General features: G+C 37.1%; 1 protein-coding gene across 4 annotated transcripts; it reads left to right on the forward strand.

Moving 5' to 3' along the window:
* Nucleotides 1-225: 225 nt before the first annotated feature.
* LOC133783317 (E3 ubiquitin-protein ligase UPL1) lies at nucleotides 226-16,352 on the forward strand. Of its 4 annotated transcripts, XM_062222909.1 has the most exons (17): nucleotides 227-579; nucleotides 2,258-2,353; nucleotides 2,435-2,641; nucleotides 2,848-9,928; nucleotides 10,037-10,821; nucleotides 11,182-11,502; nucleotides 11,598-11,799; nucleotides 11,903-12,192; nucleotides 12,480-12,769; nucleotides 12,994-14,125; nucleotides 14,221-14,367; nucleotides 14,505-14,585; nucleotides 14,703-14,928; nucleotides 15,055-15,194; nucleotides 15,413-15,519; nucleotides 15,607-15,781; nucleotides 15,870-16,352. In XM_062222909.1, the coding sequence occupies exons 1-16, from the start codon at nucleotides 547-549 to the stop codon at nucleotides 15,707-15,709; spliced, it is 11,241 nt and encodes a 3,746-aa protein (XP_062078893.1). In that variant the 5' UTR covers nucleotides 227-546; the 3' UTR covers nucleotides 15,710-15,781; nucleotides 15,870-16,352. The 4 variants fall into 4 exon arrangements, with proteins under 4 accessions (XP_062078891.1, XP_062078892.1, XP_062078893.1 ...); XM_062222907.1 differs by having other exon boundaries at nucleotides 226-579; nucleotides 2,848-10,821; nucleotides 15,607-15,788; XM_062222908.1 differs by having other exon boundaries at nucleotides 226-579; nucleotides 2,851-10,821.
* The last annotated feature ends 2,957 nt before the right edge of the window (nucleotides 16,353-19,309 follow it).

Consider the following 19,309-nt stretch of genomic DNA (forward strand, 5'->3'; position numbering starts at 1 on the left):
TTTATTTTTATTTTCCCGGATCAGTTACTTTGAAATATTATGAATCTATTCCCTTTAAAAAACAAAATTAAATATTTATTTTGTATTAAAGAAATTAAATATCTATTTAATATTTTTTATTAAAAAAATGTACATATTTATTGAATGTACGTATTATGTATTTTGCCAAGTATATATATAAGGCAGTCTAGTTTCTTCTGAGTTAAAATTCTATTTTCTCTATCTCTCTCTTATTCTTCTCTCTCTCTCTCTGGGTCTGCGCGGGTCTCTCCGAGGGGTGATCCCATCAAAACCCTAATATTTCAATACTCAAACCACAAATTCATTCTCTTCTTCATCCACAATCCAGTTCGACGATCCGATCATTCTCAATTTCACAAAACCCTACTTCGCTCCCCCGATATTTTTGATATATTTTCTGGTTCAACATCGAATTTTGTTCCTCTTCACTCACTCTCTCTGTTCTTCGACCAATTCTCATTGGGTTGAGGGTTGATCGGTTCTCAATCGCTGCATTCTTCTTCGTGCAATGCTATCAGTTCCAACATGAAATTGAAACGCAGGAGGGCACTCGAAGTGGTTAGCTTTTTATTTTTTTATTATAATTTAATCGATTTGATCATATGTATAAATATGTTTATATGCATGTTTGAGATTTTATAGTTTTATTAGCCCCTTTCTGATTATAATTTATCTTTTTTAAGTCTTGAGGTTTATGATTGTTCTTATCTTATATGGGTTTTATGTTATTTGTTTTTATTGTTTGACATGGGTATGCAATTAAAGTCTATAGATTGTTTTATTTCATCGGCATAAATTATTAGAAAATGAAGTGAGTTAAAAATATGGGTACTTGTTTACTTTCTTCAAAAATTTTCATGAGGGTTGGTTTATGAAGGGCGATAAATGAATTGTTCATGGAAAGTGCAATTAACTAATATATTGTTGGAGTATAGATGTTGTGCTGATAAAATTAATGAGCATTAGTTGAATGTGTTATGTATAAATATAGATAAGTATATATATGTATTATGTATTATGTATTATGTTTTAATATTCTAAGTACAGGCAATCGATGCTGAATACCCAAGGTTATTGCTGGTATCCATTTTAATTTTTTTCCTCTGTTTGGCGTGGGATTTGAGTGGATGTTTCATATAGGAGATTGATTTTCTCGGTGTAAATTATGCTGTTTCGTTTGACTGTAAGATTATGATTTGTAGAGAATAACCATGGCTTATTTCGTACATCAACATTTTGAGCGAGGAAAAATTAATGAACAAGAAGTATGTAGAGATTAATGAACAAGAAATTTAAGTATGAAGTATTTAGATTGTACGCACATGAATTGTATGTTTTCTATATGCAGTTCATGAATTGTATCTTTTTAAGATTGCCCTTTCTATACTTTTGGAAGTTGAAAAGAACAGAGATTTTAGTTAGATTTGCTAACGTAGGCAAAACAAGGGCCCATAATATTTAGAATCAAGCCAATTGTGGCAGACATGATAAAACTCAAGGCAAACTTTTCCTAGCCAATTAACCCATATGTGACTGCACAACATGAGTACAATTTGGTCCAATGTGTCACTTGCTAGGATGAGCAGTGTGAATGTTGACTTGATTCCTGCATGGTAGTTTATGGTTTGTATGCTTTTTATTTATATTTATTTTTTGGTGGTAGCTCATATTAGAGCCGTAATCTTTTTTTCTTTTTCTTTTTAAAAAGGTAGACTGAATCTTAATGCCTTTTTCATCACAAGATTAATTTGTCACAGAAAAAAAGTATACAATGTGAAATAATTATTTAGAATATGAATTATTGTTTTGTTATTATTATTATTTCATTATGTTACTCTACTAAAATTTTAATATATATATTTATATATTTCTTAGCAAGACCGAATAGATATTTCCACCAATTATGATTCACTCTAAAACATAACATAAACCAAGAAGGCGTTACTTTATTTTTTTAGTTACTGCCAGCTAAATTTCAAGTGAAGGTGAATTGTGTAGGATATTAGGATATTTACTGTATACATAACTCGTTAAGTACTATTTGTTAGAACCGGGTTTAGAGTATTTCCTACCAGAACGAAGTACTCCCCTCAAATGTTTTTGTCACTGAGGTGTGTAAATTAATTGTGTATATATAGTATATGTATAACTTAGGAAGAGCTGTTTTTTTTTTCATTTATCTTTTCTTGTGTTGTTTCTATATAACGTGGTTATTTCTTAATGTTGTTTGTTTCAGCCTCCAAAAATCAGATCTTTCATTAATAGTGTCACTGCTGTGCCACTTGAGAACATAGAAGAAACTCTTAAGGGTTTTGTTTGGGAGTTCGATAAGGTGCATGTTATAACCTTTACCTATCACATTTTCATGGTTACTTTTATGCTGTTTGGCTCATGCGTTATTTACTTGATGCAGGGAGATTTCCATCATTGGGTTGATCTTTTCAATCACTTTGATTCCTTTTTTGAGAAGCATATAAAGTCAAGGAAAGATTTGCAGATTCAGGATGATTTTCTTGCTTCAGATCCTCCATTCCCTAAAGAAGCCGTTCTTCAAATTCTTCGTGTAATAAGAATAGTTTTGGAGAACTGCACAAATAAGCACTTCTATAGTACTTATGAGGTATATTTTTATTGTTTTCCCTTGTATTTTGGAAAATTAATATTGAAAACAACCACAGTATCTGCTTTTGGGTTGGTAGTATGAACTTACATTACCATGTATTTATTTCATTCTTACGTAATTAATTTATCTTTTTACCTCTATGGCTCTATCCCTTTTGCCCTCCTAAGTTTATGTTTATGTTCATGTTTTCTCTGTTACTGCAGCAGCATCTTTCATCTCTTCTTGCTTGCACCGATGCTGATGTAGTTGAGGCTTGCTTGCAAACTTTGGCTGCATTTTTGAAGAAAACAATTGGAAAGTACTCTATCAGAGATGCTTCCCTCAATTCAAAGTTGTTTGCCCTTGCACAAGGTTGGGGAGGAAAAGATGAGGGTCTTGGATTAATTGCTTGTGCTGTACAAAAGGATTGTGATCCGGTTACTCAGGAGTTAGGTTGCACTCTTCATTTTGAGTTTTATGCACTGAATGATGCATCAAGTGAAAATTCTACATTACAACCAGGTTTACAGATAATCCATATACCTAATGTCAACGATCGGCCAGAGACTGATCTTGAACTTTTGAACAAGTTAGTTGCAGAATACAAAGTGCCCACTAGTTTAAGATTTTCTCTATTGACAAGGTTGCGTTATGCGAGGGCCTTTGGCTCTTTGGCTTCTCGCCAGCAGTATGCATGCATTCGTTTGTATGCCTTCATAGTTCTTGTTCAAGCAGCAGGTGATGCTGAGGACCTGGTTTCCTTCTTTAATACGGAGCCTGAGTTTGTCAATGAATTGGTGTCTTTGTTGAGCTACGAAGATGCAGTACCTGAGAAAATTCGAATTCTATGTCTTCTTTCTTTGGTTGCCCTTTGTCAAGATCGGACCCGACAGCCTACTGTGTTATCTGCTGTGACATCTGGTGGCCACCGTGGCATACTATCAAGCCTAATGCAGAAGGCCATTGATTCTGTCACTAGTGATACTTCTAAGTGGTCTATTGTTTTTGCTGAGGCTCTATTGTCTCTTGTTACCGTTCTGGTTTCATCATCATCCGGATGTTCAGCCATGCGTGAAGCAGGATTCATTCCCACTCTTTTGCCTTTGCTTAAAGATACAAACCCACAACACTTGCATTTGGTCAGTACTGCTGTGCATATTTTGGAGGCTTTTATGGATTACAGTAATCCTGCTGCTGCATTGTTCCGAGATTTGGGAGGTTTAGATGATACTATTTCTCGCTTGAATGTGGAAGTTTCTTATGTGGAGAATGGCTCAAAGCAGCAAGTTGAAGATTCTGGTAGTAGTGGGAGGAGTATGCAGTTAATCCCTGGTGCTTCCACTGAGCTAGATGATATGCAACCTCTTTATTCTGAAGCATTAGTTTCTTATCACAGGCGATTACTAATGAAAGCTTTACTGCGTGCTATATCTCTTGGAACTTATGCCCCTGGAAATACTACACGTGTTTATGGCTCTGAGGAGAGCTTGTTGCCTCAATGCTTATGTATAATTTTTAAGAGGGCAAAAGATTTTGGTGGTGGAGTTTTTTCGCTTGCAGCTACTGTTATGAGTGATTTAATTCACAAAGATCCTACTTGTTTTCCTGTACTAGATGCAGCTGGTCTTCCTTCAGCTTTTTTAGATGCTATAATGGATGGTGTTCTCTGTTCTACGGAAGCCATAACCTGCATACCCCAGTGTCTAGATGCCCTTTGCCTAAATAATAATGGTCTTCAGGCTGTGAAAGATCGCAATGCTTTAAGGTGCTTTGTGAAAATATTTACTTCTAGAACCTTTCTGCGGGCTCTCACTAGTGATACCCCAGGTTCCTTGTCTAGTGGATTGGATGAACTAATGCGCCATGCGGCTTCATTGCGTGGGCCTGGGGTGGAGATGTTGATTGAGATCTTAAGTGCCATTTCAAAAATTGGAAATGGGCTTGATGTTTCTAACATATCAAGTGATCCATCCAGCTCAGCTCCTGTTCCTATGGAAACTGATGGAGATGAGAGAAATGTAGCTGTTTCAGATAATAAGGAATCATCCAAGATGGATAGTTCAGAGCAGACTACTGATGCATCTTCTGATTCTTCACAAGGGAATGTGGAATCATTCCTTCCTGATTGTGTAAATAATGCTGCACGCCTTCTTGAAACAATACTTCAGAATGCTGACACATGTCGTATATTCATTGAGAAGAAAGGGATAGAAGCTGTATTGCAGTTATTTACTTTGCCTTTGATGCCTCTGTCAGTGTCAGTTGGCCAGAGTATTTCTGCTGCATTTAAGAACTTCTCACCACAGCATTCAGCTTCTCTAGCTCGAGCAGTATGTTCATTTTTGAGAGAGTATTTAAAGTCGACAAATGAAATCTTAGTTTCTGTTGGGGGGACTCGACTTTCCTCGGTTGAATCTGCAAAGCAAACACAAGTCTTAAGATGTCTTTCTAATCTTGAAAGTATCCTGTCTCTGTCTAACTATTTGTTGAAGGGGACTACTACAGTGGTCTCTGAATTGGGCACTGCAGATGCTGATGTATTGAAAGAGCTAGGGAGCACATACAGGGAGGTTGTTTGGCAAATTTCCATGTGTAATGATATCAAGTCCGATGAAAAGAGCAATGTTGATCAAGAACCTGAAAATGCAGAGGCAGCTCCTTCTAATGCTGCTGCTGGTAGGGAGAGTGACGATGATGCTAATATTCCTGTTGTGAGATATATGAATTTAGTTTCTATGGGGAATGGTTCTCAGTCTTTGTGGGGTGGAGAACGTGAATTTCTGTCAGTTTTCCGGTCCGGTGAAAATCTGCATCGTCGCACTCGGCATGGGTTGACTCGTATTCGGGGTGGAAGGGCAGCCCGTCATCTAGAGGCGTTAAACATTGATTCTGAAGCTTCTTCTAATGTATCAGAAACCCCTTTGCAGGATTTAAAAAAGAAAAGTCCTGATGTTTTATTACTGGAAATTCTCAACAAGCTGGCTTCCACTGTGCGTTCTTTCTTCACTGCTCTAGTCAAGGGTTTCACATCTCCAAATCGTCGGAGAACTGACTCAGGTTCTATGAGTTCGGCGTCAAAGACTCTTGGAACTGCACTCGCAAAAGTTTTTCTTGAGGCTCTTAATTTTTCTGGTCATTCTACTTCAGCTGGGCTTGATACGTCCCTGTCTGTAAAATGCCGGTATCTTGGAAAGGTTGTGGACGACATGGCTGCCCTCACATTTGACAGTAGGCGGCGCACTTGTTATACTACGATGGTCAATAATTTTTATGTCCATGGGACCTTTAAGGAACTGCTTACAACATTTGAAGCTACTAGCCAACTTTTATGGAATTTACCTTTGTCTATGCCAACATCAGCAACGACCAGTAAGGAAAAGACAGGTGAAGGAAGTCAATTATCCCACAGTACATGGCTGCTTGACACTTTACAAAATTATTGCAGATTGTTAGAGTATTTTGTAAATTCTTCTTTACTGTTATCTCCAACGGCTGCATCTCAAGCGCTGCTGCTTGTTCAGCCAGTGGCTGTTGGACTGTCAATTGGACTTTTTCCTGTACCGAGGGACCCAGAAGCTTTTGTTCGAATGCTGCAATCTCAGGTTCTAGATGTGATACTTCCTGTCTGGAACAACCCCATGTTCCCTAGTTGTAGTCCTGGGTTTATTGCTTCTATTGTTTCACTTGTTACACATGTATATTCTGGTGTTGGAGATGTGAAGAGGAATCGCAATGGGGTTGGTAGAAATGCAAATCAACGCCTCATGCCCCCACCACTTGATGAAACTACAATTGCCACTATTGTTGAAATGGGCTTTTCAAGGGCCAGGGCAGAGGAAGCACTTAGACGGGTGGAAACAAATAGTGTTGAAATGGCCATGGAATGGCTTTTCAGTCACCCTGAGGATCCTGTACTGGAGGATGATGATCTGGCTCGAGCACTTGCTCTTTCACTTGGGAGCTCATCTGAAACATCCAAAGTTGACAGTGTTGACAAGGCTGTTGATGTCCTAGCAGAAGAGGGTAGTGTGAAAGCACCTCCAGTTGATGACATTCTTACTGCATCAGTTAGGTTGTTTCAAAGTAGTGATACGATGGCATTTCCATTGACAGATTTGCTTGTGACTCTCTGCAACCGCAACAAAGGGGAAGACCGCCCAAAAGTTGCAGCTTATTTGGTTCAGCAACTAAAGCTTTGCCCGCTGGATTTTTCCAAGGATACAAATGCATTAAGTATGTTGTCACATATAATAGCATTGCTTCTTTTTGAGGATGGAAGTATGAGAGAAATTGCTGCACAAAATGGCATTGTATCTGCTTCAATAGAAATCCTGATGAGCTTTAAGGATAAAATTAAGTCTGGTAATGATATTGTTATCCCTAAGTGTGTCAGTGCTTTACTACTTATATTGGATAACATGCTGCAGTCCCGGCCCAAAATCTTGTCTGACAGTACTGAAGGAGCTCATACGGGCACTGAATTATCTGGAGACCAAGTTTCCTTGTCATCTCCAACTGGTACAGAGAAAAAGTCAATTTCAGATGCCAATGAAAAAGAATCAAGTGCATCATTTGAAAATATTTTGGGGAAATCTACAGGTTATTTGACTGTTGAAGAGAGTCATAAGGTGTTGCTAGTTGCCTGTGACTTGATAAATCAGCATGTTCCAGCAGTGATTATGCAGGCTGTTTTGCAGTTGTGTGCCCGCTTGACAAAAACTCATTCTCTAGCTTTGCAGTTCCTTGAAAATGGAGGTCTCGCTGCACTTTTTAGTCTTCCAAGAAGCTGTTTTTTCCCTGGATATGACACTGTTGCTTCTGCTATTGTTCGACATCTCCTTGAGGATCCACAAACATTGCAAACAGCAATGGAATGGGAGATACGCCAAAGCTTGAGTGGTAACCGGCATTCTGGACGTGTCTCTGCAAGAGCTTTTTTGACGTCAATGGCACCAGTTATTTCTAGAGATCCTGAAGTTTTCTTGAAAGCTGCAGCTGCAGTTTGTCAGTTGGAGACATCGGGTGGTAGGGCTATTGTTGTGCTAACAAAGGAAAAAGATAAGGAAAAGGATAAACCAAAAGCTACAGGTGTTGAAGCTGGACTGTCTTCCAATGATTGTGTTCGAATTTCAGAAAATAAGACAAATGATGGATCGGTTAAGTGCTCCAAAGGACATAAAAAGATTCCGGCTAATCTTACTCAAGTAATTGATCAGCTCCTTGAGATTGTCTTGAAATTCCCTTTATTGGCAAATCAGGAAGAATGCTCGAGTAACTCATCTTTTATGGAGATTGATGGACCTTCTTCCAAGGTAAAGGGTAAATCAAAGGTTGATGAGACCAAGAAAACTGATTCTGAATCTGAAAGGTCTGCTGGTCTGGCTAAGGTGACCTTTGTTCTCAAGTTATTGAGTGATATTCTTCTAATGTATGTACATGCAGTTGGGGTTATTCTTAAACGAGATTTGGAGATGTCTCAGCTCAGGTCATCTAATCAACCTGATAGTCCTGGATATGGTGGGATACTTCATCATGTCTTGCATCGCCTGCTTCCTGTCACCATTGATAAATCTGCTGGACCTGATGAGTGGAGAGAAAAGTTGTCTGAAAAAGCTTCTTGGTTTTTGGTAGTTCTTTCTGGTCGTTCCGGTGAAGGTCGTAGACGGGTGATTAGTGAACTTGTGAAAGCTTTATCCGCATTCTCAATGTCGGAGGGTAATTCTGCAAGTAGTGTTTTATTACCAGATAAAAAGGTTTATGGTTTTATTGATCTGGTATATTCTATTTTGTCAAAAAATTCATCCTCCAGTAACTTACCTGGTTCTGGGTGCTCACCAGACATAGCAAAGAGTATGATTGATGGAGGAATGGTTCCATGTTTAACTAGTATTCTTCAGGTGATTGATTTGGACCATCCTGATGCTCCCAAAGCTGTCAATCTCATACTCAAGGCATTAGAAAGCTTAACGAGAGCTGCAAATGCCAGTGAGCAGATTTTGAAATCTGATGGGTTGAATAAGAAGAAGTCCACTGGGTTGAATGAGAGATTTGATGATCAGTTAACTGCACCATTGGCTGAGAATGTGGAACGTAATAATGCAAGCAGTGAACAAGTCAGAGATGTAGTTGAAAGTGAGCAACACAATCAAGAAACTTCTCAAGGTGAAGGTGACCCTCGTGCAAATACAGATCAGTCTGGGGAACAAGAAATGAGGATAGAAGTTGATGAACCCATGGCTACCAATCAACAAGTGGATCTAGGGTTGGATTTTATGCGTGAAGAGATAGACGAAGGTAATGTTTTACAGAACACAGATCAAATAGAGATGGCTTTTCATGTTGAGAATAGGGCTGATGATGAAATGGGTGATGAAGATGATGACATGGGGGATGATGGTGAGGATGATGAGGATGATGATGAAGCGGAAGATGAAGATGAAGATATAGTGGAAGATGGTGGTGGCATGCTGTCACTGGCTGATACTGATGGGGAAGATCACGAGGATGCTGGATTGGGAGATGACTACACAGAAGAAATGATTGATGAAGATGATGATGATTTTCATGAGAACCGTGTCATAGAGGTGAGGTGGAGAGAAGCCCTTGATGGGCTAGATCATTTGCAGGTACTTGGACAACCTGGAGCTGCAGGTGGTCTTATTGATGTAACAGCTGAACCTTTTGAAGGAGTGAATGTAGATGATCTGTTTGGTCTCAGAAGGCCTTTAGGTTTTGAACGTCGCCGTCAGACAGGTAGATCTTCCTTTGAGAGATCTGGTACAGAAAATGGTTTTCAACATCCTCTCCTGTCACGACCATCTCAATCTGGGGATCTAGTTTCAATGTGGTCGGCAGGTGGAAATCCATCTCGTGATTTAGAAGCTCTTTCAGCAGGGAGCTTTGATGTAGCTCATTTCTACATGTTCGATGCTCCTGTTCTTCCATTTGATCATGTTCCAAGCAGTCTACTTGGTGAACGTTTGGGTGGTGGTGCAGCACCACCTCCTTTGACTGATTATTCTGTAGGTATGGATTCGTTGCAGCTGCCTGGACGAAGAGGGCCAGGTGATGGTCGGTGGACTGATGATGGGCAGCCACAAGCAAGTGCTAATGCGGCTGCTATTGCACAGGCTGTGGAGGAGCAGTTTATATCCCACATGCGCAGTATTGCCCCAGCTGATAGTTCTGATGAAAGGCAAATGGCCCAGGTTTCGGCAGGTTTGGAGAGACAATCAGATGCCCCTTCATCAAATGATAGTCAAATAGCAGTTGAGCGTGAAAACAGCAGCAGCCAACAAAGTGAAGGTCAGCTTCACGATAGTAGTGATCAAACCACACATGATCTACTAAATTCAGTGGCAGAAAATGCTCACAGTGAACATGTAAATTTAGAATCTGTTGATGAACTTGCAGGGGAATGTCAGCAGCCACCAGAACCTATGATGATTCAACCACCTTCCCTGAATGGTACACCGAATAGTCATGACAGCATGGAGCTTGGTGAGTTGAATACTGCTGTTGACGAACAAGCTGCAACAGTTCCAGGGTTCGTGAACTTGTCTACAGATGTTAGTGCTGAGCTACTACCTGGAGGGGACTCTGAAGTGTCTTTAAATCCTCGTGATGTTCCGGAGCAGGCTGTGGGTTGCGATACATCTTCTAGATCAGATGATCAGGCGAATGCTTCGGCGGATTCTGGTTTGGATTTACCTAATTCATCTGACTATAACACTTCTGCACTGCCACAAAATGTTGATGTTGATATGAATAATACTGATGCTGAAAGAAATCAAAATGGTGAAGATGTGCTTCCTCCTGAGCATGGTACAGACGAGCCATCAACAGTGCAGAACTCACTAGCTACTCCAGAAACTAATCAGGCAGACCAAGCAAATGCTAGTAATGATGCTGCTGGTGCGAATGCAATTGATCCCACCTTCCTCGAGGCACTACCTGAAGATTTGCGAGCAGAAGTTCTAGCTTCCCAGCAAGCTCAATCCGTTCAACCTCCAACGTATGCACCTCCTTCTGCTGATGATATAGATCCTGAGTTTTTGGCTGCTCTTCCTCCAGATATCCAAGCTGAAGTTTTGGCCCAACAACGAGTACAAAGGATTGCACAACAGGCTGAAGGACAACCAGTTGACATGGACAATGCTTCTATCATTGCCACTTTTCCTGCTGATCTACGTGAAGAGGTTTGTATCTGCAATTTATTATTTTGTCTTCTTCTCTGGCAATGCTTCTTTAATTCTCTTCTTCTTCTTGCCACTTTGATCTACGGATGTATCTGCAAACTTTCTTCTTCTCCTCTGCTTCTTTCTACTTATAGTCTATATCTTTTTTAATTTTTTTATTTGATAAGGCTTTTTTTTTGGTTGGGATGGAGAATCTCCCTCTTTCTCTCTCTGTGATGGCAGGATGATGGATCGTTTTCTATCTTTATAATTTTTTTTTTGCTGAAGGCTCTTTGTTCTTATCATACATTATAAATTTTTTAATTTTATTTTAGAAGTAGTTGTTACAACTATGACTAATTCATATAAGATCTATTCCAGGTTCTTCTGACTTCTTCAGATGCAGTCTTGTCGGCATTGCCTTCTCCATTACTTGCTGAAGCACAAATGCTAAGGGATCGAGCAATGAGTCATTATCATGCTCGTAGTAGCCTTTTCGGAAGCAGCCATAGAATAAATAATAGAAGAAATGGAATGGGTTTTGATCGACAGACTGTAATGGATAGGGGTGTTGGAGTGACTATTGGCCGAAGAGCAGTGTCTAATGTGGTAGATAGTTTGAAGGGGAAGGAGATTGAAGGCGAGCCACTTCTAGATGCAAATGCATTGAAAGCCTTGATCAGGCTCTTAAGATTAGCACAGGTATTTATGGTTAATTGGATAAATGTAATTAACTTTATTAAAAGCATAGGGATGGTCTGCTGATATGGTCATTATGTTTTGTTTTCTATGGTCAGCCTCTTGGTAAAGGCCTTTTGCAGAGACTCCTGTTAAACCTGTGTGCTCATAGTGTTACAAGAGCAATTCTTCTCCACCTATTGCTCGACATGATCAAGCCAGAGGCTGAGGGATCAGTCGGTGAATTAGCAAAAATTAATTCTCAGAGGCTTTATGGTTGTCATTCAAACGTTGTTTATGGTCGATCTCAGTTATTGGATGGTAATACCTACATTTGATTGACCAGAGTCCTTTTCATTTTCTTTCGGTTTTCAATTGTTAATAGATTAATTACAAATGGTTCTTCACTTTTTTCTTGTAACAGGTCTTCCTCCCTTGGTGTTGCAACGAATTCTTGAGATTTTGAATTATTTGGCCTCAAATCATCCACCTGTTGCGAATATGTTATTTTACTTTGATCGTCAAAATGTCTCAGAAGCATTAAGTGCATCAAACATGGAGAACAAGAAGGACAAAGGGAAGGAGAAAGTTGAAGAAGTAGAGTTATCAGAGAAGTCTCTTCAAACCATCCAGGATGGTGATATTCCGTTGATATTGTTCTTGAAGCTCTTGAACCAACCTCTTTTCTTGCATAGCACTACTCATCTTGAGCAGGTTGAATGGATTTTTGTTTTTTGTTTTACTCATCTTTTTTCTGAACCAGAATCGTTTATCACTATGAAAATATTTACAGTTATGCTATCTGCTGATTCAGTTTTACTCTACTGTTTTGGCGAAGTGTAGATAATAATTATGTTGTACGTGGTATGAACCTATCATATAGCACATGAATTATTTACCAGGAGCTTGGGCTGGAAACTTCTGCTATTTAATCACATATCATATAGAGCACAAGCTTATGCAACTGTGTAAGAAATTTATATTCGTTTGTTGTTGTGCAGGTCATGAAGCTCCTGCAAGAGATTGTTCATATAGCAGCAACAAAATTGGAGTTCCAATCTAAATTAGAGAGGGAAACTAAAAAAGCTGCAAGTCTGGCAACAAATGAGCCCTCTGAAGATGTTGAAAAAGGTCCTGCTGTCTCAGAGCCAGAGTCCAATCCAGAAGATAAACGTGTTGGTACCGAATCATCTTCATCATCTGGAAAGAAGAGAATGGAGACTTATAATATCTTCTTGCAGTTGCCGCAATCTGATCTGCGCAATCTTTGCAGCCTTCTTGGTCACGAGGGGTATGCTTTTTTTTTTAAACACTTTGTTCTATGGTTCCTATACCTGGATGTAAGTTGCTTGTACTATTTTGTAGCTACAACAATGCAGTATTTTATTATCTGTTGCTCTGTTGTTTGTTACTTACCTCATGGATATCAGTCGTTTTTGTTCTTGCTCTTTATTTATTCTTGATTTAGTGTATAGATGGAAATCTGTGTTTAACACATGTATGTGATGTGATTAGGCTCTCGGATGATGTTTACAAGATTGCTGGTAATGTTCTGAAAGAGTTAGCATCAGTTACTGTGCCCCATAGGAAGTTCTTTACTACAGAGCTTTCAAACCTTGCTAATGGTTTGAGCAGTTCAGCTGTCAGTGAGCTTGTCACACTTCGTAATACACAGATGCTTGGGTTGAGTGCTTGTTCCATGGCTGGAGCTGCAATTTTGCGTGTTTTACAGGCACTTAGCTCACTCACTATGCCTGTTGAAAATGAGAATTTAGGGCTGGAAGGTGATGGTGGGGAGCAGCAGGAGGAGCATGCCATGATGTGGAAGTTAAATGTCGCACTTGAACCGTTGTGGCAAGAATTGAGTGAATGTATAAGTGCGACTGAGATGCAGCTGGGTCAGAATTCCCTCTGTCCACCAATGTCAAATATGAATGCTGGGGAGCATGTACCGGGGCCCTCTTCTTCTTCTCCGCTCCCACCTGGAACTCAGAGACTTCTTCCTTTTATTGAGGCATTCTTTGTTTTGTGTGAAAAGCTTCAAGCAAATCATGCTACTGCCCTGCAGGATCAGGATGTGACTGCAAGAGAAGTCAAAGAGTCAGCTGGAACCTCAGATCCATCGACTGTCGTATGTAGCGGGGATATTCAGAGGAAGCATGACGGTACTGTCACATTTACAAAGTTTGCAGAGAAACATCGACGTCTTCTTAATGCGTTTATTAGACAGAACCCAAGTTTAGTGGAGAAATCTCTTTCGATGATGTTAAAGGCACCAAGGCTAATCGATTTTGATAATAAAAGAGCATATTTCCGCTCAAGGATCAGGCAGCAGCATGAGCATCACCTCTCTGGCCCGCTGAGGATAAGTGTTCGGAGGGCTTATGTTTTGGAGGACTCCTATAATCAGTTGCGTATGCGACCCAATCAGGACCTTAAGGGACGACTTAATGTGCAATTTCAAGGCGAAGAGGGTATTGATGCTGGTGGTCTGACCAGAGAATGGTATCAGTTGTTGTCTAGGGTTATATTTGACAAGGGGGCTTTGCTTTTCACCACAGTGGGAAATAACGCTACTTTCCAGCCTAACCCTAATTCTGACTTCCAGACAGAACATCTTTCTTACTTCAAGTTTGTGGGGCGTGTGGTAATTCTCTTTACTTTTGGGTGTTAAAAATTTTATTTTATTTTAAAATATTTTTTTAATCATACATTGCGTTTATGGTTTGATTATTTATGCAGGTTGCAAAGGCACTGTTTGACGGGCAACTTCTGGATGTCTATTTCACTCGATCTTTCTATAAACACATACTTGGTGTGAAGGTGACTTACCATGATATAGAAGCCGTTGATCCTGATTACTACAAGAATTTGAAGTGGATGTTGGAGGTTAGTAGGTTTTTAAACGGTACCATATTTAAGTTTTTTTTGAATTGAGAGGGATGGGGTTCAAAATTCAAATATGATGTTGCTTAGATATATGGTGTTTGAGTAATTGACACATTTGTCCACTTTATCTGTGCTAGAATGATGTGAATGACATTCTTGACCTGACGTTTAGCATGGATGCTGATGAAGAAAAACACATTCTTTATGAGAAAAACCAGGTACAGTATGTAACTTAAATTATTACATTTTCAGAGTTATTTTGATAGCAGTCCTTGTTTGGGTTTCCAAGTTCTAAGAATTTGACCAATTCCAATTTTTGTTTCTCTTTAAAATAGGTCACTGATCATGAACTTAAACCTGGAGGAAGAAACATAAGGGTGACAGAAGAAACCAAACACGAGTACGTGGATCTTGTTGCTGATCACATATTGACCAATGCCATTCGTCCTCAAATTAATGCCTTTTTAGAAGGTTTCAATGAATTGGTTCCAAGAGAGCTTATCTCTATTTTCAATGATAAAGAACTGGAGCTACTTATAAGTGGTCTTCCCGAAATTGATTGTGAGTTTTTTTTTTAATAATATTTTTATTTCTTAAATGAGTATTTACTGTATATACGTACTGATTTTATTTTTCCTAACTTGCTGCATCTCATCTGGTTTTTAAATGGTATTTTTGTCCTTGCAGTGGATGATTTGAAAGCCAACACCGAGTACACTGGTTACACAGCTGCATCAAGTGTTGTTCAATGGTTTTGGGAGGTTGTGAAAGGTTTCAACAAGGAAGACATGGCTAGACTGCTACAATTTGTGACTGGAACATCAAAGGTAATTATTTGTTTCATTAACCAATGTTTTGTAATAGTTTCTATTTGATTCATTACTCCATGTTCGTGGTGGTGTTCTTTTAGCTTGTGCATTCATTGTTGAACTTTTTCCCCTTTCCCTCGCCCTCTCTCTTTCTTTCTTCGAACACTATCATATGACATGTTGTAGTCTGACATTTATTCTGAAAAACCTCTCATCTTCTTCTGACTTGTTTTCAGGTTCCTTTAGAGGGTTTCAAGGCTTTGCAAGGTATTTCAGGTCCTCAGAGGTTTCAGATTCACAAGGCATACGGTGCTCCTGACCGGCTGCCCTCAGCACATACATGGTTAGTCTATTGTAATTCAGATTATTACTTAGAATTATTTCTGATTTTAGGTCTTGATGTTTACTAATGCATACATTTCTTTTTCAGCTTTAATCAATTAGACCTCCCCGAGTATACCTCGAAGGATCAACTCCACGAACGGTTGCTACTTGCCATTCACGAAGGTAGCGAAGGGTTCGGTTTTGGTTAAGTGTTACTTCTGCGAGACATATTGTTGGCCCAGTGAACTTGCAATCTACTTTTTAAGTTCCCTTGTGTACATGTAAGTGGTGAGGCAAACTCCATTTCCTTTTATCTTCATTTCTTTGCTGTTCGTGTAGATTCTGACCGTTGTTTTTCTACTTCTGCAGACAGATAGAACGAATGGACTCGGAGCGGAGCAGGGTATTTTAGACGTTCTCCGTCGTTAAAATTTGATTTTGAATGGATTCTAGGGATGCTGGGAAACAATGCTTTTTGTAGAGACACCGTCGTGGTTTAATTTTTCCGTTTTGAAGAACAAAGGGGTCGCTAGATTCTTGGTTGCGAAAATGGCTTTGGGAGGATTAAATATTCTTTTTCTTCTTCTTCTCTAAATTCCTAGCCATCTCAAATGATATGATTATGATGAGGGTCATACACAAATTTACAATTGATATCTCTCTATGCTTTTACTGTTCTGTTCATATTAGATTTTCTACTAGTTTATCTCTCTATCGATCTCTCACTACATTTTGGCCAAATTGCCTCATTTACTCAGTTTCTGTCTCTCTTTTTTTTAATGTGAATCTTCAAAAGCTTAGTCTGTATATGCAATTGAACTTGTTCTACATATATAATTCTCTCTTCTACCCAATTATTCAATTAATGGTACTATTAGAATCTCTTTCTCTAATAACAATAATGAGATCCTTCACTAATGGTCGACAAGTGGTACTATTCTTGTCACATCTTTAAAAAAAATGTCAAAATTGGCATCAAATTGAGCACCAATGGTGTGTTTTTGCTCTTTCAAGAGGGTTCTAATTATTAAAAGAAATTACAGTTAGGATTTCAAGAGTCAAGTTATGTTATCTTTACTCTTTTATTAATGATTTACTGTACTAAGAAAGATCATCTTTTGTCTCATCATTATGTCTTTGTCATTCTCAAAGATAAAGATTGTGTTTGGAAATAACGGTGTAATTATTACACTAGGGTAGTAATAACATATCTGAATAATTACATTATATTTTAAAATATAACGTGTGTTTGGATATCAAGTGGTAATTACTTATAAATTCATATTGTTTTCGTTGGCAAAACAATTAGTAATTGCACAAAAAAATAATAGGGTTTATACCTTTTTGGGACCTTATGATTTGTCCAACTACCTGTTTGGACTCTGTGTTTTGACAAATGACTTTTTTGATACTGTGTTTTATAAAATGGCTCAAATAGAACCCTAAACTCGATTTTGGTTAAAGTTTTTTAAACTAAAATTACAAATAATTCACTAAACTAATAATTTAAAACAAAAAAAAAAATCATTTTGCCTAACAATTGTGTTGTTATATTCAATTTTTTCTTCATCAAAATTGAGTTTAGGGGTCTATTTGAACAATTTTACAAAACACAGGGTCCAAAAATGAATTTTTTAAAATATATGGTCCAAACAGGTAATGGAACAAAACACATGGTCCAAAAAAAATATAAACTCAAAATAATATTATGATATAAATATTACTTAAAATTGTTAGTATTTCGTAATTACAGTTTAAAATTGATAACATTTCGTAATTACAGTGTAATTACACCCAATTCTCACCCATGAGAATTGGAGAGTGTAATTGAGACCTCTTAATTACCTCTAATTACATAATTACTGTATAATTACATGGCTAGAAAAATATACCAAATTGAGTAATTACACCAAATTAAACCTAATTCCAATTACAGAGTAACTTTCTAAACACACCCAAACAAAATTGTTATAATATATTTAGTGTTAAGAAAATGATATAATAATTGAACTGTAAAAATGAATAAAGTAAACTATTTGTTAATTAATTAATTTAGTTATTACTAAAGATATGCAAATATAGTTTGGTTGTGATAAAGGAGGCACATGAACTAGAGTCAAGGAATATGTCTAATGGGGAGTCATATCATTTATTTAAACTTTTATCATTCTACACATAAATAAAAATAGTGTGGCAGACAGAATCTAGCAAGTTTAAAATTTCTACAATAAACTTGTTAATGACTTTCTTATATTTATTTATGCTCTCCTCCATGATTGTTGCTTTTACATTTTAACTTACATTTTTCTAGTTTTTTTTAAAAAAAAATTATTTGCAATTTGAGTTAATTATAATTCAACCTCCTTTAAAAAAAAAAAGAAAAGTTTATACTTTTTTGGACCCCGTGTTTTGTCCCATTACCTGTTTGGACCTTGTATTTTGACAAATTATTTTTTGGACCCTATGTTTTGTAAAATAGTTAAAATAAAATTCTGAACCCGATTTTGGTCAATGTTTTCTCAACTAAAATCACAAATAATTTACTAAACTAACAATATAGAACAAAAATAAAATAATTCTGTTTAAAAACTGTGTTGTTATATTCAATTTTTTCTCAATCAAAATTGAGTTTATGATTCTATTTTAACCATTTTACAAAATATAGGGTCCAAAAAGTAATTTGTCAAAATACAGGATCCAAACAGATAATGAGACAAAGCATAGGATTCAAAAATATTAAAAAAAAAAAAAGGTATTTAAGGTATTATATGATGCATAATACTATTTGACGTGAGATATCACAAGTGTTTGAATTTAATTATTGTAGCATTTTTAATTATAATAAATGAATTTCGATTTTAAAATATAATCCACTGTATATCTATTTAAGTGTTGTTTGATAGTGGATACCATATAATGTCTTATAATAATATTTTAAAAAAATTATGTTGTTTTTCCTAGAAAAAAAATTGAAAATTGTTTTATGGTTAAAAACACCACAAAATGGGACAATTCTAACAAAGACGAAATAAAATTATATAGAAATGAAAGTGCCAAAAATTGGAATCACCGACTTTGAAGAAAGTTGAAGCTGCCAAAGGCCAATGGCCAAAAGAATATGTGGACAGTGACACAAAATACAATTAAACAAATTAATATTCATATATATATTTTAATAAACCATTTATTAATCACTTTCACAAACTTAAGTCAATAGATTTTGCTTCTATTATATTAATAATACAATATATATTTTCTAGTTAAATATACATAAAATTCACTTCAATAAATGACTCACTTCACTTTCATTGATCATCTTTCATGGGTCCCTTAGTAAATGACTTATTTTTGAAGTTATTTTGCATTTTGGACTGATTTTAATAATATTTTACAAAATGATATTCGATACTCCAGACACCTGGTCGAATTTTTTCAAACAGTTGGTCAAAAAATTCAGACAATTAATCGAAATTTTTAGATAGCTGGTCACAATTTTAGACAGATGTTATTTTGCAAAAAATTATCAAAACTATACCATAGTACAAAATGACTTAAAAAAAGAGGCAATTTTCACCAATTGCTCTTTCATTTATACCATTTTGTTTCCATCACATTACTCATATTTTTTTTAATCAAATTAATATTATTATTAGGGTTTATACTTTTTGTACTCTGTGTTTTGTCAAATTATCTGGTTGGACTTTGTATTTTGAAAAATTATTTTTTGGACTTGTGTTTTGTAAAATGGTTCAAATAAATCTCTAAACTCAATTTTGATGAAGAAAAAATTGAATATATCAACACAGTTG

This window comes from Humulus lupulus, chromosome 6 (assembly GCF_963169125.1).
Source record: "Humulus lupulus chromosome 6, drHumLupu1.1, whole genome shotgun sequence".
NCBI classification, from domain to species: domain Eukaryota; kingdom Viridiplantae; phylum Streptophyta; class Magnoliopsida; order Rosales; family Cannabaceae; genus Humulus; species Humulus lupulus.

Coding starts and splice junctions, on each gene's coding strand:
- LOC133783317 (XM_062222907.1), top strand. CDS start 547: ATGAAATTGAAACGCAGGAGGGCACTCGAAGTG. Junction 12,193..12,479: donor GCACTACTCATCTTGAGCAG/GTTGAATGGATT, acceptor GTTGTTGTGCAG/GTCATGAAGCTCCTGCAAGA. Junction 15,195..15,412: donor TTGTGACTGGAACATCAAAG/GTAATTATTTGT, acceptor ACTTGTTTTCAG/GTTCCTTTAGAGGGTTTCAA.